At 45.0% G+C, this 18,911-nt stretch overlaps 2 protein-coding genes across 2 annotated transcripts; one reads left to right on the top strand and one right to left on the bottom strand.

Moving 5' to 3' along the window:
- The first annotated feature begins 2,240 nt into the window (after positions 1-2,240).
- LOC120666183 (serine/threonine-protein kinase D6PKL1-like) lies at positions 2,241-8,441 on the top strand. The gene is made up of 4 exons (XM_039945970.1): positions 2,241-2,417; positions 2,984-3,075; positions 3,173-4,725; positions 7,433-8,441. The coding sequence occupies exons 3-4, from the start codon at positions 3,185-3,187 to the stop codon at positions 8,271-8,273; spliced, it is 2,382 nt and encodes a 793-aa protein (XP_039801904.1). The 5' UTR covers positions 2,241-2,417; positions 2,984-3,075; positions 3,173-3,184; the 3' UTR covers positions 8,274-8,441.
- Positions 8,442-14,133: 5,692 nt separating this feature from the next.
- LOC120666184 lies at positions 14,134-16,057 on the bottom strand. The gene is made up of 2 exons (XM_039945971.1): positions 14,912-16,057; positions 14,134-14,479 (listed from the first exon to the last, which is right to left on the bottom strand). Exons 1-2 carry the CDS (start codon positions 15,987-15,989, stop codon positions 14,436-14,438), a joined length of 1,122 nt encoding a protein of 373 aa, XP_039801905.1. The 5' UTR covers positions 15,990-16,057; the 3' UTR covers positions 14,134-14,435.
- Between the last annotated feature and the right edge of the window lie 2,854 nt (positions 16,058-18,911).

Below are 18,911 nucleotides of genomic sequence, written 5' to 3'. Positions count from 1 at the left end.
ATCAGTCACTCTCACTCACACACGTAATATAACCGTCCCGTGAGGTCAGCAAATTCTCTCCTCTTTTAGCAACACCTTTACATGCAACAGATACAAATACTTACTAAAAAAATACTGGTATTTTTCTGCCAAGGCCACTGAGGGATACCCCAAAATGGTTGAGTGTAGGGTGGGTGTCCCTAAGATCGAGCCTCGAAGGTGCAAGCAACGCGAGGTTTAGATAGGTTCGAGTCGTAAGTTGTGTAATATCCTACATCCTATTTGATGGTTTGTATAGTCTGAGGTGTTACATGATTTAAGAGGGTCTCTGCCCGTCCTTATATACTCCTTAATTATAAACTCTGAACCCTAGCCCTAAATCCTGGGTCTGACATGAACTCATGGTACAAGGTTATATTTTCTTATTAACTTCATCACAGGATGTTTGGGGTTGCATACATAGTCTTGGATAAGTCAATGGAATTTCATAGTTAAACATTTCTATCAGAAACGCTATAGTTTTTTCCATCAGTGTCTTATCCGGTGTGCACTTTTTTATTGAAATTTCTTTTGACAATGTTGAGTTGATTTATTTTGTTTGTCATGTTTGGAGGTTGTGCCAGTTACTATTGCCACAAGGTACACTTCTGAAGATTTTTGAAAAGTATGGCATGATGTTTTAAAAAATAAATTTTTATATATGCCTTGATCAATAACTATGGACTCCGAACCGTTGGATCAGGAATGAGCAGATCCTCTATGGTTCAATTGACGAGTTATGAAATACCTAGTGATCTTAACATATTATCATGGTATGATAATTTCATAATGTCTCAAAAATGGATTACCGCTAAATCTTTGGTCAAATTAAAGCTCTGTCAATGTCTGAAAGGACAACCATTTATGCGGAAAGGGTGTACAAAGCCGGCAGTAGCATATGACCATATGCTGTGGTAACCTACTACGTGTACAAAGGCATTCAATGGCGCCTGTACTTGTCATGGTTATCCTTTGTGTAGCAAATGTCCAACGACGTTAGATTTTCAAAAATAAAAGAGCCATAATTCGGCTTTTGCTCCTTTTGATTAGTTCCTGCAGGAATACCAGCATTCAGTGCACCTTGGGGTTTGGATTACATATGTTTTGTTCTTCCATTTGTATGCTAACCTAACCAGAGTTCAGTTCTACCACTTTTCGGCACATGTGACACACGAACGCACCTCTTTGCTTCCTGAACTGAGCAAATTCTCGAGTAGCAAACCCCAACAAAAGAAGAAAAAAAAAAGGTCTACTAGAATCCAGCAATTTGGTCAAGATCTTTTGCACCATATGCAAGCAACTTCTTTTTTGAAAGAGACACTTGCAAGTAACTTGTAATGCCTAGCAATCGCAGGCGCTGATAGCTAAGTTACTCCTCATTCGTTGGAAATCTTTCTAAGGCCGTGTTTAGATAGAGCGCAAAAATTTTTTGCGACGAAATTTTGCTAATTTAAAGTACTAAATGAAGTCTATTTACAAATTTTTTTTGCACAGATGGGTTGTAAATCGCGGGACGAATCTAATGATGCTAATTAATTCATAATTAGCGGATGGTTACTGTAGCATCACTGTTGCAAATCATGGATTAAGTAGTCTCATTAGATTCGTCTCGCGATTTACAGCCCATCCATGCAAAAAGTTTTGTAAATAAACTTCATTTAGTACTCCATACATATGTCAAAACATTCGATGTGACATTTTTTTTGCGTTTACGGAATTTACGGGTAAAAATGCCTAAATATTTAGCTGAAGATGGAACATGGTTGCATCTTACATATCCCTTTTCTTGATGTTGTTTTCCTCTCACCTTATTGCCAGTTTTTTTTTCCTTTCTTTTTTTGCAAATACCTTATTGACAGCTTTGTTATTAGGATTCCTTGATTCTGAATGATGATAGTCATAGCTGGATGCAAAAATAACAATGCAAAAATAACGTGCATTTTTGACACAATTAAATTAGGAAAAAATAGTTCAGTTCAGACTTCCAGTTTCGGCATTCATTTACCGACCCATAAATGAGAGCAGGCAAAAATGAAAGGTAACTGCCCTGTGGGTGGCACCGTTGAAGTTCTAGTACCCTAACAAATGATCCTAGCCGTTCAGATCGACGATCGGACGGCTGATGACGCGCCGAAACGGACGCGGGCGGTGCCACTCGTGGCCTCTGCACAGCGGATCCTGGATTCCCTTTTAGGCCGATTCGTCTTCTCGTGGGGCGCACCCCCGTCTCCTCTCTCTCTCTCGCTCCCTTCCCTCTCTCTCCACGCCTTCTCCAAAGCCGCCATTCCCAACAGCAGCAGCAGCCGAGCTCGTCTCCCCAGAAGTACCCGACGCCCCCGGCTCCACCGGGCCGCCGCCGCCTCTACTTCCAGCTTGGAGATCCGGGCCGGCATTTCTTGGTAAGCTTCGGCTCCGCTCTTCGGCCGTTCTCCCCATCCCAAATCTGGTCCTCTGGCGCGTCCGTGCTCAGATTACACGCGAATTCGCTACTCCGACGGAGGTGCTAGCGGCTTCCGCGAAATGCGGCCTCGCCGGTGGCGAGGCGCCGCCGCCGCCGCCGCCGCCGCCGTCTGGATCAGGAGTCATGCTTGGTGTATTTCTTGAGCAAAAAAGTTCTAATTTTTCCACTTGCTTTGGCGGGTTTTAGTAGATTTAATTGGCCTAGTTTGGGAGAGGCGTGTAACATCCCAGATCTTTCTGGAGTGTTAATTTGTGCAGAAGACCGAGATTTCAAAAAGTTTTGTTTGAACTGTGTGAGCCATCAAATTTAAGGTTAGATTTCTGATTTCTAAAATTCTTAGTAAATTTATATGTGCATAAAAAATATTTAATCATGAGCTTGCCTGAATATATAGCTTTGCCCAGCGCTCGCCTCTCAATTTCGTTTGTATAGTTCCTTGTAGTTTGGAAGATGTAGCTGTTGCCATATCTCAATCACTAACTCTGGATCTCATGATCTTTTCAGGGTGGCCACTGGTTGCTGTATTAGTTATAAAAAAGGTCTGCTTTTCTGAGAGTTCCCTGGAGCTCTCATCTCGCATGACGTCTCAGTGAAAGGTGCGTGCAAATATTGTAGTATGACTTGCCTGCTACGGATGTCCCTGCCGGCGACGGGCTGAATTGACGTACTCCTTGTCTGTCCGTGTTGAATCAGTCTTCTGGACCCATGGGGTCATCCGGCTGTAGCTCCGAGATAGTGGAATCCATAGAGGAAGAATTTGACAGTGCGCCCATTGGTGGATCCAGCTTGCTGCATATTAGACTCAGGGATGAGGAGAAACACAGCAAATGCCATGATTATCCTGTGGAAGATGACCTTGGCCAGCTTCTTAAAGCGATTGATAGCAGAACCTTCCGTCGGGCGCTTAGTCCTGCCAGCACAGGTGGAGATGTGCTGGGAAAGAGTGTTCTCAAGAAACCAGCTAGGTCAGGGTTGTCTCAAAATGCAGGCATCGGGATATCCTCCAAGACTGTTAATATGAAGCAGGCGCTGAGAAGGCTATGCATTTCCCAGGCATCAGAAATGGCTGCAATGAAGAGGCTGTCGATGTCACCTGGATCTTCAAGTTCATCTGAAGCTGGGACTATCCACAGGCTCTATGCCTCTTTGATGGTCCAAAGTAGTGCTGAGGGTCTTCTGCATGATGATGAAAAGATGAACCTGATTGAAATATCAATCACTCCGGAGAAGATGGATAAGAGTTCATCTAGAGGTACGAGCGAGTTCACTGAAGACTGTGAATTCGAGACAGCTGATGGAAGTGCGGTCACCTCTATCCGTTCTGTGTCTTCAACCTCAGCTGAGATTCGGAAGATCAGAATCCAAGATGTCATTAGTGGTGACCCTATTGATAGTGAGAGTTCCTTGGTGGAAAGTGGTAAATTAGGAAGTAAAGCTTCTGCAGCTACTGCTGATGGTTCTCCCAGAGTCCCAATCTTGAGCAAGCCCATCACTACGTCCAGGCTTGTCAAGCCAGTCTTCCGATGCAAGACGGCTGGTAAAAAGAAAGTGAAAGAAGAACCATCTTCATTGGGTGATTCTTCCAATAGCACAAAGTTCTGCTCATCAAAGGAGTCAATCTCCCTTGCATCAAACAGCTGCTCTTCAACATCTAGCATTACAAATCCCACCAGCTATGCAGAAGAAGAGAAATCAACTCCAGGGCCAGAAAAGTCTGATGAAACATCCTCCGAGTGGTTGGGAGCAGAGGAAAAAGGTGAGTGCTCCCAGAATTCGAAGAGCAGCATCAGTGAGTATGGTTGTAGCACGAGTATCAGCGATGAGAGCCAATTTGGATTGTGTGGCTATAATAACAGGCCACACATGGCAAAGGATCTGCGCTGGCTAACCATTCGTCAGTTGGCATTGCAGCAGGGATCGTTAGGTCTAGACAATTTCAAGCTTCTGAAGAGGCTTGGTTGTGGGGACATTGGGACAGTGTATCTTGCTGAGTTGGTTGATTCAGATTGCTTATTTGCTTTGAAGGTTATGGATATCGAGTACCTTATTAACAGAAAGAAGATGCTACGAGCACAGGCTGAGAGGGAGATACTAGAAATACTCGATCATCCTTTCCTCCCAACTCTTTATGCACATTTTACCACAGACAATCTCTCATGCTTGGTCATGGAGTACTGTCCAGGTGGTGATTTGCACGTTCTTCGTCAAAAACAACCTGGAAGGAGCTTTCCAGAGCCAGCAGCAAGGTAAATTTCATTCAGTACTTGGACATTATTTTATATTCGGTGCATTGTAAGTCTCCATGGTTTTATCTCTTCCTTTTCTGACTTGTGCTAATTCTTCTAAAACAAAATTTGCCTGGTGATCAAGGAATGAGATGACGAATATACTACTGTGCATTTGTCTACTTTACAAAGTTGTTCCGTGATAATCTAATTTGCAATTTTCTTGTTTGGCACCAAGATAGATTTGCATCCTTAAAGCGGCATATACAGCCACCACCACCAACAACAACAACATACCCTTTTTTACCAAGTGTCGGTGTTCCGACCCGAGGGGCCTGAATCCCAACTAATAAATGCTGCGTGTTTCCTCGTCCCAGATGATGATGCAAGAGGCAACACAGTAACGCACGATTTTATCCTGGTTCCGGCCACGGGGCCGTACGTCCAGCAAAGGGGGTGTGCGAGGGCACTGTATTATCTTGCACCCGGAGTGCTTGTAGTAGGGGATACAAGCAAAGCGAGAGAGGGAGGGAAGCTCCCAAGTCTCTGCTAGGAGTGGAGTCGGTTGAGGTGAGTGCTCAGTAGTGCAGAGGCCTTTCTGAGGGAGAAAGACCGGAGAACCTGCTGCCCTCCACGCCTAAGGAAGCCCACCTCCTCCTTTTATAGTCACAAGGAAGGGCGGTGCACATGAGTGGGGATATGGAAGTCATCGTTTCCCCTTAAATCGCGGGGTACTGTGGTCGAACACTGTAGAAAGTGTACTGTGGGAAGGCGGCGCGCGTCGTTGTCGTCCTGGGCTCCGTCCTTGGCCCTGCGAAGATTGTGCCGGTCGTCCCGCAGTGTCCCAGCGGTAGTAATGGCGTGGGATGGTCCCGGACCCCCTGGTCGGGGTGCGAGCGTGCACACTAGAAGGTCCGGGGGCGCGTGGAAGTCCCGGACCCCACAAGAGGGAGGTCCGGGGTCCGCCCGCGCATGCAGAGTGCCCCTCTCGGAAGGGCACGTGCCATCGCCAGACCCCTCCCCCAGCGGGAGGTGAGTTCGGATGGTTGATGTCGGCGGAACAGTAACGGGGGCGGCGCCAACTTGTTTTGCCCCGCATTGAATGTCCACAGTGTTGCTACAGCGACCGGGGTGGCGGAGCGGTGACCGGGGTCAGCGGATGGGCGTCGGTCACATCCACCGCGGGAGCGGCGGTCTGGCGCCGCCCGTCATTTGAGCCGTGGCGGAGTGGCTGGCCTTTAATGCCATTGTACGGCGGTTGGTTGGGCGGCGGGGCTGTTTGTCCCTTGTGCCGAGAGACGGCCTCGGGCGAGGCGGAGACTGGCCACCCGCTCGAGGGCAGGTCCGCTGTCCTCGGGCGAGGCGGAGATGCGTCACCTGCTCGAGGGCAGATCCGCTACCCTCGAGCGAGGCGGAGATTGCCCAGCGGGCCCGAGAGGGACCCTCGAGCGAAGCGGAGATCGTTCTTCTGGTTCGAGGGGGATGGGAATGGGCCGCATGCTGGGCTTCTTTGAGTCCTTTTCTTTCTTTCGAATAGGAAGCAGGCCGTGGGCCTTCGTGGGCCTAGTTGCTTTAACAGGTGTTTGTGTTTTTTAAAGCGATCTTAGTACCCCAATTAGGGTGTCCCTAATTGTGGCACCCGACACCAAGCAAGTTGGGGTAGGCTAGAGATGAAACCCGAAAGAAATAAGTTCAAGGTTCAGGCACATTGATAGCTAGTTTCCAAGCGCTCCTATCCAAAGCTATCTCTTTAGAGATATTCCAATCCTTAAGGTCTCTCTTAACCGACTCATCCCACGTCAGTTTAGGTTTACCTCTACCCCTCTTTACATTATCGACCCGCTCAAGAACCCCATTACGCACCGGCGCCTCAGGAGGCCTTCGTTGGACATGTCCAAACCATTTCAGCCGATGCTGGGTAAGTTTCTCCTCAATTGGTGTCACCCCGACCCTATCCCGAATAACTTCATTCCGGACTCTATCCCTCCTTGTGTGCCCGCAAAACCACCGCAACATCCGCATCTCTGCTACACTCAGTTGCTGGACATGTCGCCTTTTTGTAGGCCAACATTCAGCACCGTATAACATCGCCGGACGAATTGCTGTCCTATAGAATTTGACTTTTAGCTTTTGTGGCACCCTCTTGTCACAAAGAATGCCAGAAGCTTGCCGCCATTTCAACCAACCAGAAGCAGCATATACAGCCGGATGAAGATTTTAGCCAACTTTCTAGCTATTCCAAATGAACATTTGTTTAGAACTTTGAAGTCGTATTGCTATCTGGCATTTTGATTTTCTTTGAATTTCGAGTATACAGATCTGCTATGTTCTTCTGCACAAATAGTTATGTTTTCTGGTTGATCATTCTGCTAGCATGCATTTGTACCTCTATTTTAACTGTTACATGGGAATCTAGTTGTAGGTACCTGATTCTTAGTTGGTTTGTCAGGGATCCAATCTAATGCCCATCAGCTTGTCACAGAAAAACATTGTTATAGGCCCTTTTTTTTGCTTGTCTTGAACTATCTGAAAAGAAATATTCTTCTATAGGGCGGCAATGGACCAACAGTAAAAATTACTGTTAACAGTTAGCTGTAAACATAAGGCTTTTTTTTGGGTATTTTCTACTATGTTGTACTTGTGAATTATGCAGGTCCTGTTTTCTTTGTTCTTAAACATTTGTGTTTTAGTTTACAGTGATGGTAGTGATGAAATGATTGCTTTGCAGGTTTTATGTCGCAGAAGTTCTCCTTGCTTTGGAATATCTTCACATGCTAGGGGTCATATATCGTGATCTAAAGCCTGAAAACATTCTAGTCCGTGAAGATGGACATATAATGCTATCAGATTTTGACCTCTCACTGAGGTGCTCAGTGAATCCTGTGCTGCTTCGGTCATCCTCTGTAGCAGCAAACCACCAACCAAGGAAACTTGCAGGACCTTGTGCAGAGAACTACTGCATCAATTCATCATGCCTCCAGCAGCCCTCTTGTGCCCAAACATCTTGCTTCACAGCACGTCTACCATCAATTCCAAAGCCTCGGAAGCCTAAATCTTCCCAGAAAAGGCTCCCTCAGCTTGTTGTAGAGCCTATTGATGCACGCTCAAATTCCTTTGTTGGAACGCATGAGTACCTTGCACCAGAAATCATCAAAGGGGATGGGCATGGAAGCGCCGTTGACTGGTGGACCTTTGGTGTCTTCCTTTATGAACTTTTATATGGCAAGACACCCTTCAGAGGACCTGGGAATGATGAAACATTGGCAAATGTGGTCTCGCAGAATCTCCGGTTCCCGGACAGTCCAGTTGTGAGTAGCAACGCCAAAGACCTCATCAGAGGTTTGCTGGTGAAGGAGCCTGAGAACAGACTTGGATCGTTGAGAGGAGCTGCTGAGATCAAGCAGCATCCTTTCTTTGAAGGCTTGAATTGGGCCCTGATACGGTCTGCTGCTCCGCCAGAGACACAACCTTGCAATGTTGTGACTCTTGCGAAAGAGCGGAAGAAGAAAGAAGGCAAGTGCCTCGAGTTTAGAAGTAACTCTGAGGACCTGGAATTTGAAGTTTTTTAATGAGGCCCTGGTACAGTTTAGCACTATTTCGTCCGATAGAGTCTACATTTTTTTTTTCTTTGAAGTAGCCAAAGGCTGGGGGTGTACATGTAGATTCTTGTATTTCAGTAACTATTAACCCTGTCAATAGCATCACTAAATTAAAAAGAATAAGCAGAGCTTATGCTATTATCATTGCTGCTGCATATGAATTGGTTCCTATTGGATGCTCCAGTGGATTTTACTCGTATTTTGCATGAACTTGCTCTGCTCCTTGTTTTTGGCTAGCTACTGAAACTGATGGATTCCTGGCAATTGCATTTCATTGCATGATGAGTTATTACCAGTAGGGTACTCCTGCTAATGGGGCGGGGTTTGACGGATTTTTTGGGTGGGTTTTAATACGGGTACTATTGGATGGGTGGAAACGGGTGACACTATAAAACGGGTTGGGGCGGGTTGGGTTGACGACACAGACGGGTTGGGGCGCTATGGTAGTAGATCGGCGCGTAAGTCGCATATCATCTTTTGTCGTGACTTCGGGTTGGGGCATTGGGCCGACGGGGTGGGTCGGGGCGGGTGGTAGTTAGGGCTCTTGAAATATGGGTAGGGGCGGATTTGGGGCGGGGTCAACCCCATTAGCAGGCGTACAGTAGGGTAATATAATATTTTTGTCTCCTTTATATTGTAATTTCTCCACATGTAATTTCATGTATAATTTAACTCGAGCTCAAATTTACAATTTCATGAAACCAATTTCAGATCAAACGATATCCATTTATAATAAATAAAAAAAGAGTAAATTGTATCCATCATACAATAACTTGATAGGTGGGTGCAAACTGGTCCAACAACTTGTAAAAGTGCTCAATTTAGTACAATAACTTGATAGCTGGATGTAGATTAATCCAACAACTTAGAAAATGCTAAATTTAGTGCAATAACTTGGTAAACTAGTGCATTCACAGTCCAAACATTACGCGACATTTGCTAAGTCAAGTCACAATAAACAGTATATTCACATCGGTACGTATTATTTGACCGTAGATTTTTATGTCGCAATGGACACCAATAATTTTATTCTCAGACTAAATTAATTATGATTTTATTAAAAATAATATATTATTTAACTATCATTACAACAGCAACATATTAAGCAAAGTAGATGAACATCAATAATTCTTAAATTTTATAAATGGAAATTATTGATGGTGATCCAGTTGTTGCTTTTCAACTATGTACAATTTTTTATTAGTTCAAATGAAAACAAATACATTGCTAATATGTTGAGAGTTTTTTATTAATTTCTTCTACGCCTCATGTATTCAAGAATGATCATGTTTGTTTCTGTTTATTTAATTTATTTTTCCTTTTTAACAAATATATGAGGCTTTAAAAATATATGTACCAAGCTTTTTTAGTTTAACAGTGCATATGATCAAACATATCAGAAATAGTGAGGGTGAATTTTTCAATATTGAATATCAAATTAAATAGTATTAATTAAAATTAAATCACTACACAAAAATAATTAATGTAAAGGCATAACATTAATTTTTAAACAGTGGGGGTTTTTATCCTGGCCAAATATATTGCCACGCAGGCGCAACACAAAAATCAATGGTCAAATATTACTTAATAATTTGTCCTAACATGAATATACTATTTATTGAGACTTTGCGTTAGTTACATTGCTGTGTAATATTTGGACTGTGAATGCACCTATTTGCTAAGTTATTGCATTAAGTTGGGCATTTTACAAATTGTTGGACCGAGCTGCACCCACCTGTCAAGTTATTGCACTGAATTGAGCATTTTACAAGTTGTTGGATCAATTTGTACCCACATCACAAGTTGTTGTATGGTGGGTGCAATTTACTCAATAAAAAATTGCCAATTTTTGTATCCCAAAAATTTCACTAGTTTCAAAGCACTGAAGAATCCCAAGAAAAGTCACAAAGTAATCGAACTGCTACGACTCCGCATTATCTATAGTACACCTTTGTCTGATTCCTCCATAGGATTCTGCTGCAGAAGGCATCAACATCATATGGAAGCATCACATGCTTCTTCCAGTGCAGCACATGTCTACAACATCACTTGTCAAGCACATGTCTACAACATCATTCGTAGCAGCAACTTTCAATTAAAAAAGAAGTCACTCGTAGCATGTGCATTTCAGCAAAGCCAGCAAAAATGAAATTCTGAACTCAATTCAATTTCATCTTACAGATGGCCTGATTGCAATTCTGCAACTAACCGGCTCAGATTGTCGGATGAGCCCCAGTGGTATGACAAGGACCTTGCTTGTGTCTGTTAGAAGCTATACCATTCATGATCCATGACACTGATGACCGACACCGCTATGATTAGGGCAAACACCTAACCATTACAGTAACCGAAATGGCCACAAGCCCACAACGCGTTGGATAAGGATATTGCTGGTGCCATGTATTCTGACAAAATGATCTTTTTTCCCGTGCTGTGTTACCAGCACCAATGATATGTAGTAAGTTTGCAGCCGACAGTAGTTACTGACTAGGTTTGTGTTTCTTGGCGGCTAGATTCTTTTCCTATTCATACTTTTCATATTGCATTAATTTTAAATTCAACATGTTTATGAAAAAAAAACAGTTTAAACGTTCGTGATGGTGGCATGTTATGAAAGCATCCTTGCACATTTACAGGAGCAAAATTAAACAACTTGCAGGCAGATCTGAAAGCTGAGCAGTCACCTTGCCTTTTTGCCCATGGCGTGGAGTTTGTTTATAAGAAAGTGATGGCCATCGCAGCTTTCAGAAGGTTCATTCACATTCCTTACCACAGTGCAGATGCGCGTCACTTCGTAGCATCTGATGGAATGTCTACCCTAAGCAGGCACGCAAAAACATCCACTCCACTTTTGAAGATGCTTGGAGACCTTGGTTTTCAAGTAAGTCTTGTGGAGATCCATCGTCATCCATGTTCTTGCAATGATTAGAGCGAGAGTTCAGAGTTTAGAAACCTGTGAAAGTGATCGGGTGCTCTAGCCTAAGAGGGGGAGGGGGTGAATTAGGCACTAATAAAAACTTAGACCTATGGCTCCAACTAGTTTGCACAAAACTTAAACTAAAACATGCTATCAAAATGTGCAACTAGGTTGTTCTAGTGTAAAACCCCTATCCCAAAAGAGTTTAGCAACCTATAGCCTTTCCTATCAAGAAACTATTCTATGAAAGTAAAGGCATACAAATTACTAGAATGAAATGCGGAAGCTTAAAGAGCGGGATAGGAGATAGCAAACTCTTGACGCGGGTGTTTATCCCGTGGTTCGGTTAGCCACAAAGGCACACCTACATCCACGTTGTTGTAGCACTCACTAAGAGTATTGCTACTCGGCCACCAAGTCTCTTCCGTGAACACAATCACGGTCACCTTGGCCCCGGGTTCCACTAAGGAGCTTCTCCACAAAGAATGGGGGTCTCCACGTCCCCCGCACAAAGGTGTCGTCGCCGCTCCACACCAAGTCGGAGGGTCGATGACGTTGCCGGCGAGCTTCACGCTCCAAGGTGCCGGCGCACCAAGCTCTTGTTTTGGTTCGCTAAAGAACCACAGCACAAAGGCTTAAGGCCTTGCAATCTCACTCACTAAGAGCTAATCCTTTACACAACACTCTCAAAGTGTGCTAAGGGCTAAGGATATGATCTTGATGCTTTTGTATGGCTTGGAGATGTTCTTGGGTGTGTGTGGGATGTCCAGCAACTCCAGCAATCTTCAAATGGCCGGGGTGAGGCATATATATAGGCCACCAAGTCTTGTAGCCGTTGCTCCAACGGTTAGCTGAAAATCTGCGTACCACCGGAAGAACCGATGCCTCTTGGCAGGGTAGCGTCGGTTCATCCGGTCACTCATAACATGAAGTAGCCGTTGGACTCCTGATGGCTGACGCAGAGACCACCGGTTGAACCGATGCTTTGCACCGATGCCTCACCGGTTCAACCGGTGCTGAAGGAATCTTCTCCTGGACGCTGTCGTCATTACACCGGTGGTATGCACCGATGCACCGTCGGTTGAACCGGTGCTGAAGAAACTTCTTCTGGGCACTTGACATCGTCTCTGGTACAAAGGACGGCCATTGCACCGATGCCCTATTTTGGACCGTCGGTTCAACCGGTGCCTATAGGCTGACTTGGCTTCAACTTCCTTCTGCACCAAAGTACCATAGCGTCGGTTCTTCCGACTACCATCGGATGCTCCGATGCCCATGGCGTCGGTTCTTCCGGTGCTACTGACCGAAGAGTTTTCAGGGCGCTGCCCTGAGACCCGCGAGGGGCGGCTCCCCCTCGACCCCCGTCCGCTAACCGGGTAGCGGAACCCCCGTAGGGGCTGCCCTTCGGGCCTTGCTACGCCTATTTTCTCTTTCTCTTTGTCATCACTTGAACCTAAAAGCCTGAGAATGATCATCTTAACAATCATATTAGTCCAAGTATTGTGTTGTCATTCGATCACCAAAATCACTCGAAATGGCATAAATGGTGCCATGTTCGTTACAACCTGCCAAGTAAAGAGCGAGCTCTTTCCTCACTGGAAGAAGGATCTCCACAAGAATGAACTATCGGATCAGGTGGATGACAGTAAGAAACAGCCAAATAGAATTTACTGAATTTTGCAGTATGACTGGCTCGTCTGAATTGATTTTTGCTGTGTGTTTTCTGGTATTACAATGGTGTTTAATGATGTGCATAAATTTTGCGACTAAAAGACCTGGACGCAATCGACAAAATAAACCATAATTACTATTCATGCTCGAACTGTCGAACTGCTCATCACACCATAACCGAGATAGTGGCTCTGCAAGAAGCCAACACGATCCCCGGCTCGCACAGAGGAAAAAAACTCCCTCGCTTGTCTCATGTCCAAAGCATAGTTGGGGTCCAGCCCTTCTTACGGGTTACGGGCCACTATGTACGGGTGGGGCAGGGGTTCGGGGATTTTTTTAGACTTGCGTGAGGTCTTCTTCCTAGTGTAATGCCGTGGGAGCGGTCTCCCCCCGCAGGTCTAGTTTTTTTTTGCAAGAAGCCAACAGAAGCAGACTCAAGATGATGCATTCATAAGTTTTACCAGGTCTTGCTGCTGAGTGGAACATCAGAAATCAGCGAGTCCTTAGTGATGACAATCTACCACAATCTGAAAATGATAGAATGCACTAAACCAACTCAAAATTTAAACAACATTTTTTTTGCTAAAAAATAAACAACTAACAAGGGGAAAAACTCAGTATCTAGAAGTCCAGCTCATCTTTTTTTTAAAAAAGTCCAGCTCTGTACTATTAATAATTCGGAAGGCTTACAATATGAGATTCAATGCGTGCCCTGCTCCAACAAAATGAATTCTAAAGGTTTACAAGACCGAGCCTGGAATTCTGGTTAAGCCACGCCAGAAGACAACAAATTATTTTTTATAAGAATATGAAAAGTTGTAGCAAGATTATACCACCACTCCACCAGATCAACCAGTTCATTTGTATATAGGGATTCCACCAATGTATGATCCCTAGATAAGCCAAATCTAACCAAAACCCGATGCGTTCAATTTGCTGTAGCACAAACGTTGTCTAGCATTCTCTATATGCTAGATTATATGATCCCTACAAGCATATATGATCACTACAAGCAAAGCATCAGTTCTGATGTCTACTTTGAAGCTCAGGGTTCAGACCGTGTCAACTGCCAGGTAAATGGTGACCTTGCTGGGTAACAGTGACAGTTTACTCGTATGAATAGCACTGTAGTAGTGAGCGAAAGGATGACACTCTCTGGAAGGAGCCACTGGATCTTCATGTTCATCGATGGTGGATGATAGTAGTAGCATTATGAGGGTAGAGGTAGCAAACAGAAACAGATGGCACAAGGAAACAGCTAAACTGAATTTACCAAAATACACAGTATGACTAGCATGCCAGAATCACTTCCGATGAACAATTTTCTGGTACAACAACAGCATTTAATTACCCACATACAGTTTGCGACTAAGAAGTCCTGGACGAATTAGATGAAATGATGCTAATGAACTTGTACCGTTCATACTACAACCACGCTCAGCGGAACAGAAACCACTTGAAGGTAATGGCTTTCAAGAAGCCAACGGCAGGAGACTGAAGATGATGGTTTGTCCATTTCATTGGTCTTATTATGGAGTGACATATCATAAATCAGCAAGTCCACGCCGGTGATTGCATCTACCCCAATCTGAAAAAGATAGAACGCACTTAACCAACTCAGCATTTAAACTGCAGTGGAGAAACAAGAGAAAAAATCAGCATTTAAATGTTGAGCTCTGAGATAGGTAGTCCAAAGGTTTACGAGACTGAGCTAGAGATGTGCCAGAAACTAACAGAGCATTTTAAAAAGAATCGAAAAAATATCAGGATAAAACCAGATCAACAAGTTTGTAAGCATATTTTTGCAATTGCACCAAAGCATGATCCTTAACAAGTAAAACATAAGCCATATAAGGTGTGTTAAGTTTGCTCTGGAATGAAAGTGTTCTAGTGTTCTCACTATGTTGATGTAGTTGAAATATAGGAGTAGTAAATAGTATTCACAATGCAACTGAATAACTGATTGTTCACAAACCAAAACCAACCAACTAAGAGAGCATAGTAAAGGATAGCGCCAAACCTGGAGTGTAGAAGCTCATGATTGGTAAGACAGAAAGATAGTAATCAGGCCCGGCTACCTTTTTCACTTTCCCTGACTTGAGCTCAACCGCGAACAGGCCCATGAATGTGCTCACGAAAATGATTTCAACACCCTCAGCGAAACCAATCACGGTAGTTGTCTTATGGTTGTAGATGGAAAACAGTGTCCGAAGATTGATAACCCTGCAATTTACCCATCCTGCAACCCCCTCTGGATTCACCTTCCTTGACCAAAGGTAAAGGTGTGGATCTCTAACAGCAGCCAGGCCCAACGAACCATCCTCCGTCCGCATGAGAACAAATTTGCTATGACCATCCTGGTCCGGAGGGCCAATCAGAGATAAGTCATCCTTACCCAAGCTGTACTTGAGAATTCTGGAAGTGAGGTTTAGCGCGAAATATACTTCATCCCCAATGACGACTGGAGAGTTCATCTCGCTGATGGAATCAGGGCCTAACTGAACGGAGGTCTGTGCGCCCCACGAGCCAGCGTCCGATGAGTAGACACGCGCGGCCGTCGCGGTCGCGCCGCCACCCATAGAGCTTCTGGACAAACACACCACCAGGAAGGGGCCCCCGTGGCAGTCGAGGTGGTCGCATCCGGCTGAGGCACTGGCGCAGAGGACCACGGCGCCGTTGATGTAGCTGAAGTCGGGCTTGGGAAGGACCTGCCGGTGGCGCGTCATGGGGTCCCAGACGGAGAGGACACCCTCGCTGTCGGCCCACATGTCGAAGAGGAGGGCGCGGCCGTGGCGCCAGTCCATGACCTCCGGGCGGCCGGAGTAGACGAACGCCGGCGGCTTGAAGGGAGTGGGTGAAGTGAAGGGGATGAGACGGTCTTCGCTGCCGTAGGTGTTGGCGAGGAAGGCGAGCAGCGGAGGCGCTCGGTGGAAGGCGCGGTAGCGGCGGAGGAAGGTCCCGTCGGAGATGAGGCGGAGCCAGGCCTTGCAGACGAGGGAGGCGCGGATGAGGCACGCGGGATCTCCCGGCGGGAGGCGGAGGAGGATCTCGATGACGGGGTCGGCCATCAGCTCCGGCGGCGGGCGCGGCGACGCCATGGCGGCGAGGGTTTGGGTGGGGAATTTGGGGATCGGGGAAGAGCGAGGCGTTCAAATTGAAAATGCTTCTTCCGCGGGACCAAATTGAAAATGTCTCTTGACACCACCCGACCGGTGGGCCAACCAGAGTGGCAACACGAGGCCCATCAATTTGGCCCGGCCCACATCACTTCCCAGCATCAATCCAATGGAGTAGTCTACCCAAGTCCTGTGGAGATCCAGCAGAGCAGTGGTAGATGTAATACTTTCCCCCCCTCAAAAAAAAAAATGAAGATGTAATACTTTCAGAGTTCAGGGATTAGAAATGTGTCAAGTAAATAGTGAATCTTTTCTTTCTCTGCTGGTGGATGATAGCAAGAGCCAAGAAACAGCCAATCTGAATGTACTGAAATGTCCGTTTCGTAAGGTGTTGGGGCCAATCCCATTTATAAGACTTGCATTCGGTGAAGCCCACGTTTGTTTGTATGCCGAACACCAAACTTTTTCCCCGACGGAAATGTGCTTGATATGAGCATGTTAGAGAGAAATTTGGATTTTTGACACCCTAAACTTATGGCTTCACAAATTTGGCACTATGAAGATGGGCCGGGTCCTCTTGGATAAAACGTGCTTAGGTACGGTCGCGAAGAAAGAAGCTGAGCTTCGCAAATTTGACATCCACATTGTTGACACATTGATTAATGTGTCATTTTGCCGCTTTTACTAGTTTTATTTTCCTTTTTCCTATTTACTGGCGTGTGAAATGGCAAAAGTGCCCCTGAGCTACATTGCACTGCATCACTTCGCTTGCTCTCCAACTGCAGCAAGCATTGGCCTGCTCCACATCTTCAGTACATGCACAGCTCATTTTTATTTTCTCCCCGCTCGATACATCTTCGATTTTTTTTATTTTTAACCTTTTTTAAATAATATTTTAAATTTAACCCGGTTGGCATTTTATTTTCGCCCCATAGCCCGTTTGGTCGCGCCAGCCTTATTGGCGCGACAATTAGTCTCTGTCGCGCCACTGCGGGTGGCGCGACAGAGCCGTGCTAGCAGCGCGGGCAGTGGCACGCCACGTAGGCTGTTGACGTGGACACACCTGTCGCGCCACATGCACTGGCGCGACAAGCCTTGTTGCGCCAGGCGGGGTGGCGCGACAAGCGCTATGTCCTGGGCCCATGCAGGCCCCCTCCTCCCCCACCCTCCCTTTCTTCCCCCTCCTGCCCGAGGCCGAGCGTCGTGCTCAAGCCGCCGACGGCCATCCGCCCCCCTCCCCCCATCCCCCCCCAAATCCGTCGTTTTAGGGGGGGGGGGGGAGTGGGGGGAAACGCTCCAGCCCCTCCCCCGAAGGTATTGCCCTAGTTTTCCCTTTGATTTACCGTGTGCATTGGTGGATTTTAGTTTTTTTGTTAGTTAGGGTTTGTTAATTGATTTGTAGATATAAGTTGCATATGGTAGTATGTTCATGAATGGATGTTTAGGTGTTACTCAAATGCTTCTCTGCTCCCGAATTTAACGAGAGGAATGACTTGCATGTCTCAAATAGTTCATTTGTTAGGGTTAGTTAGTGGGAATGAGAGTATTAGTCTAAATTAGTTGTAGTGGCACACTGAAACCTCTTTAATCATGTGCGTGCTCCTAAACCTTGTAGTAAGCACTAAGCAGCAGCTTGAAAATTTTGTGGTGCTTGTACAAATGAAATTTGTTGAGATCAGATTATTCTTTACCAACTTAGATGTCAAGTTCAATTTAGACTAGTGTTATTTAAGTGTAGATAGCAAAGTTTTCATGTGCATACAGCAAAGTCTAGATATTTTGTGTCGTGAAAGACAACATCTTTTAGTGGCATCTTAACTTTATATTCCTCAACTCTTTAAGGTCATTACTAATGACTGGTCAGTTCTAGTAAAATGGGAGATTATGAAATTTAAATTACATTGAGTTATGGTTTAGTGTTGAGCAATCATTCTCATAATATATATATGAGCATTTTTCAGTAGGTATTTAGGTTGTTTTTTTAGGGAACATAGCAGGATATAATACTTCTTTGTGCCTTAATTAATAGTGGATCTGTCTCTTATTTTTATATCTCTGAATATATGTAGAGGTTGCTTCAATGTAAAGCTTGGACGACTTATACTAATGCTCTTCAGGCTTTATGTTTTGGCTTCTCAAATTTCTATATACCTGGCATGGGTGATACAGACTCACTTAGTTAATGTCTCTTGTGTGAATGATTGTCTAGCAAAGGGCAGTAGGCATAAAATGGGTTTCGTTGTTGTATTTGTTTTATAGTTGGTTTCTTTGCATAGTTGACGAAGGTAAAACAGTTTGTTTTTGTTGTAGATGGACGAATTAGTTCAGTTTTTTCAGGGGGTATGGTTAAGGAAAATGGAGAGTTTGAGAATATGATAGAGGATGTCAAACTTTTCGATAGTTCTCCATCGTTCAAGGATTTGGTAGACCGAGTTGTTGCAAAGCATTCTTGTGGCATAGATGAAATATCTCTGAGGGGCAGATTTGATTGTGGTAAAGCTAGAGCACATTATGTTATGTTGACATTGGAATCAGAGATGCATTGGAGGAAGTACCAGGATATAGTAGCATGTGCAAATGTGGTTTGTTGGGAGGTGGTTGTTGAAATAACCCGTAGATCTAGATCACAAGAACCAGTTGGGAGAGTAGATGAAGTTCCATTTCGTATTGAGAATATAACTCATGAGTCAACCGTTGTAGAAGATGTCCCAAATCTCACTTGTGCTAGTGAATTTGTTACAGATTATGATATGGCTGTCGCTTCCGATCATTTCGAGAACGGTACCTTCAAGGAGGAGGATGACAAGGGTGCTGGAGAGGATGATGATGTTTCTTTAGGTTCAGAGGACAATGAATACGATAGTAGTGATGACGACGATGATGATGAAGACACTAGGGAAGAAG

Source organism: Panicum virgatum, chromosome 3N (assembly GCF_016808335.1).
Source record: "Panicum virgatum strain AP13 chromosome 3N, P.virgatum_v5, whole genome shotgun sequence".
Lineage (NCBI taxonomy): Eukaryota > Viridiplantae > Streptophyta > Magnoliopsida > Poales > Poaceae > Panicum > Panicum virgatum.
This window is presented reverse-complemented; position numbering and strand designations above follow the sequence as displayed.

What these genes read in the sequence shown, in the direction of transcription:
- LOC120666184 (XM_039945971.1), bottom strand. Translation starts at nt 15,989, where the DNA reads ATGGCGTCGCCGCGCCCGCCGCCGGAGCTGATGGCCGACCCCGTCATC. An exon ending in CATGAGCTTCTACACTCCAG is followed by an intron (nt 14,480 to 14,911) that starts GTTTGGCGCTAT and finishes TATCTTTTTCAG; the next exon opens with ATTGGGGTAGATGCAATCAC.
- LOC120666183 (XM_039945970.1), top strand. Translation starts at nt 3,185, where the DNA reads ATGGGGTCATCCGGCTGTAGCTCCGAGATAGTGGAATCCATAGAGGAA. An exon ending in TTTCCAGAGCCAGCAGCAAG is followed by an intron (nt 4,726 to 7,432) that starts GTAAATTTCATT and finishes ATTGCTTTGCAG; the next exon opens with GTTTTATGTCGCAGAAGTTC.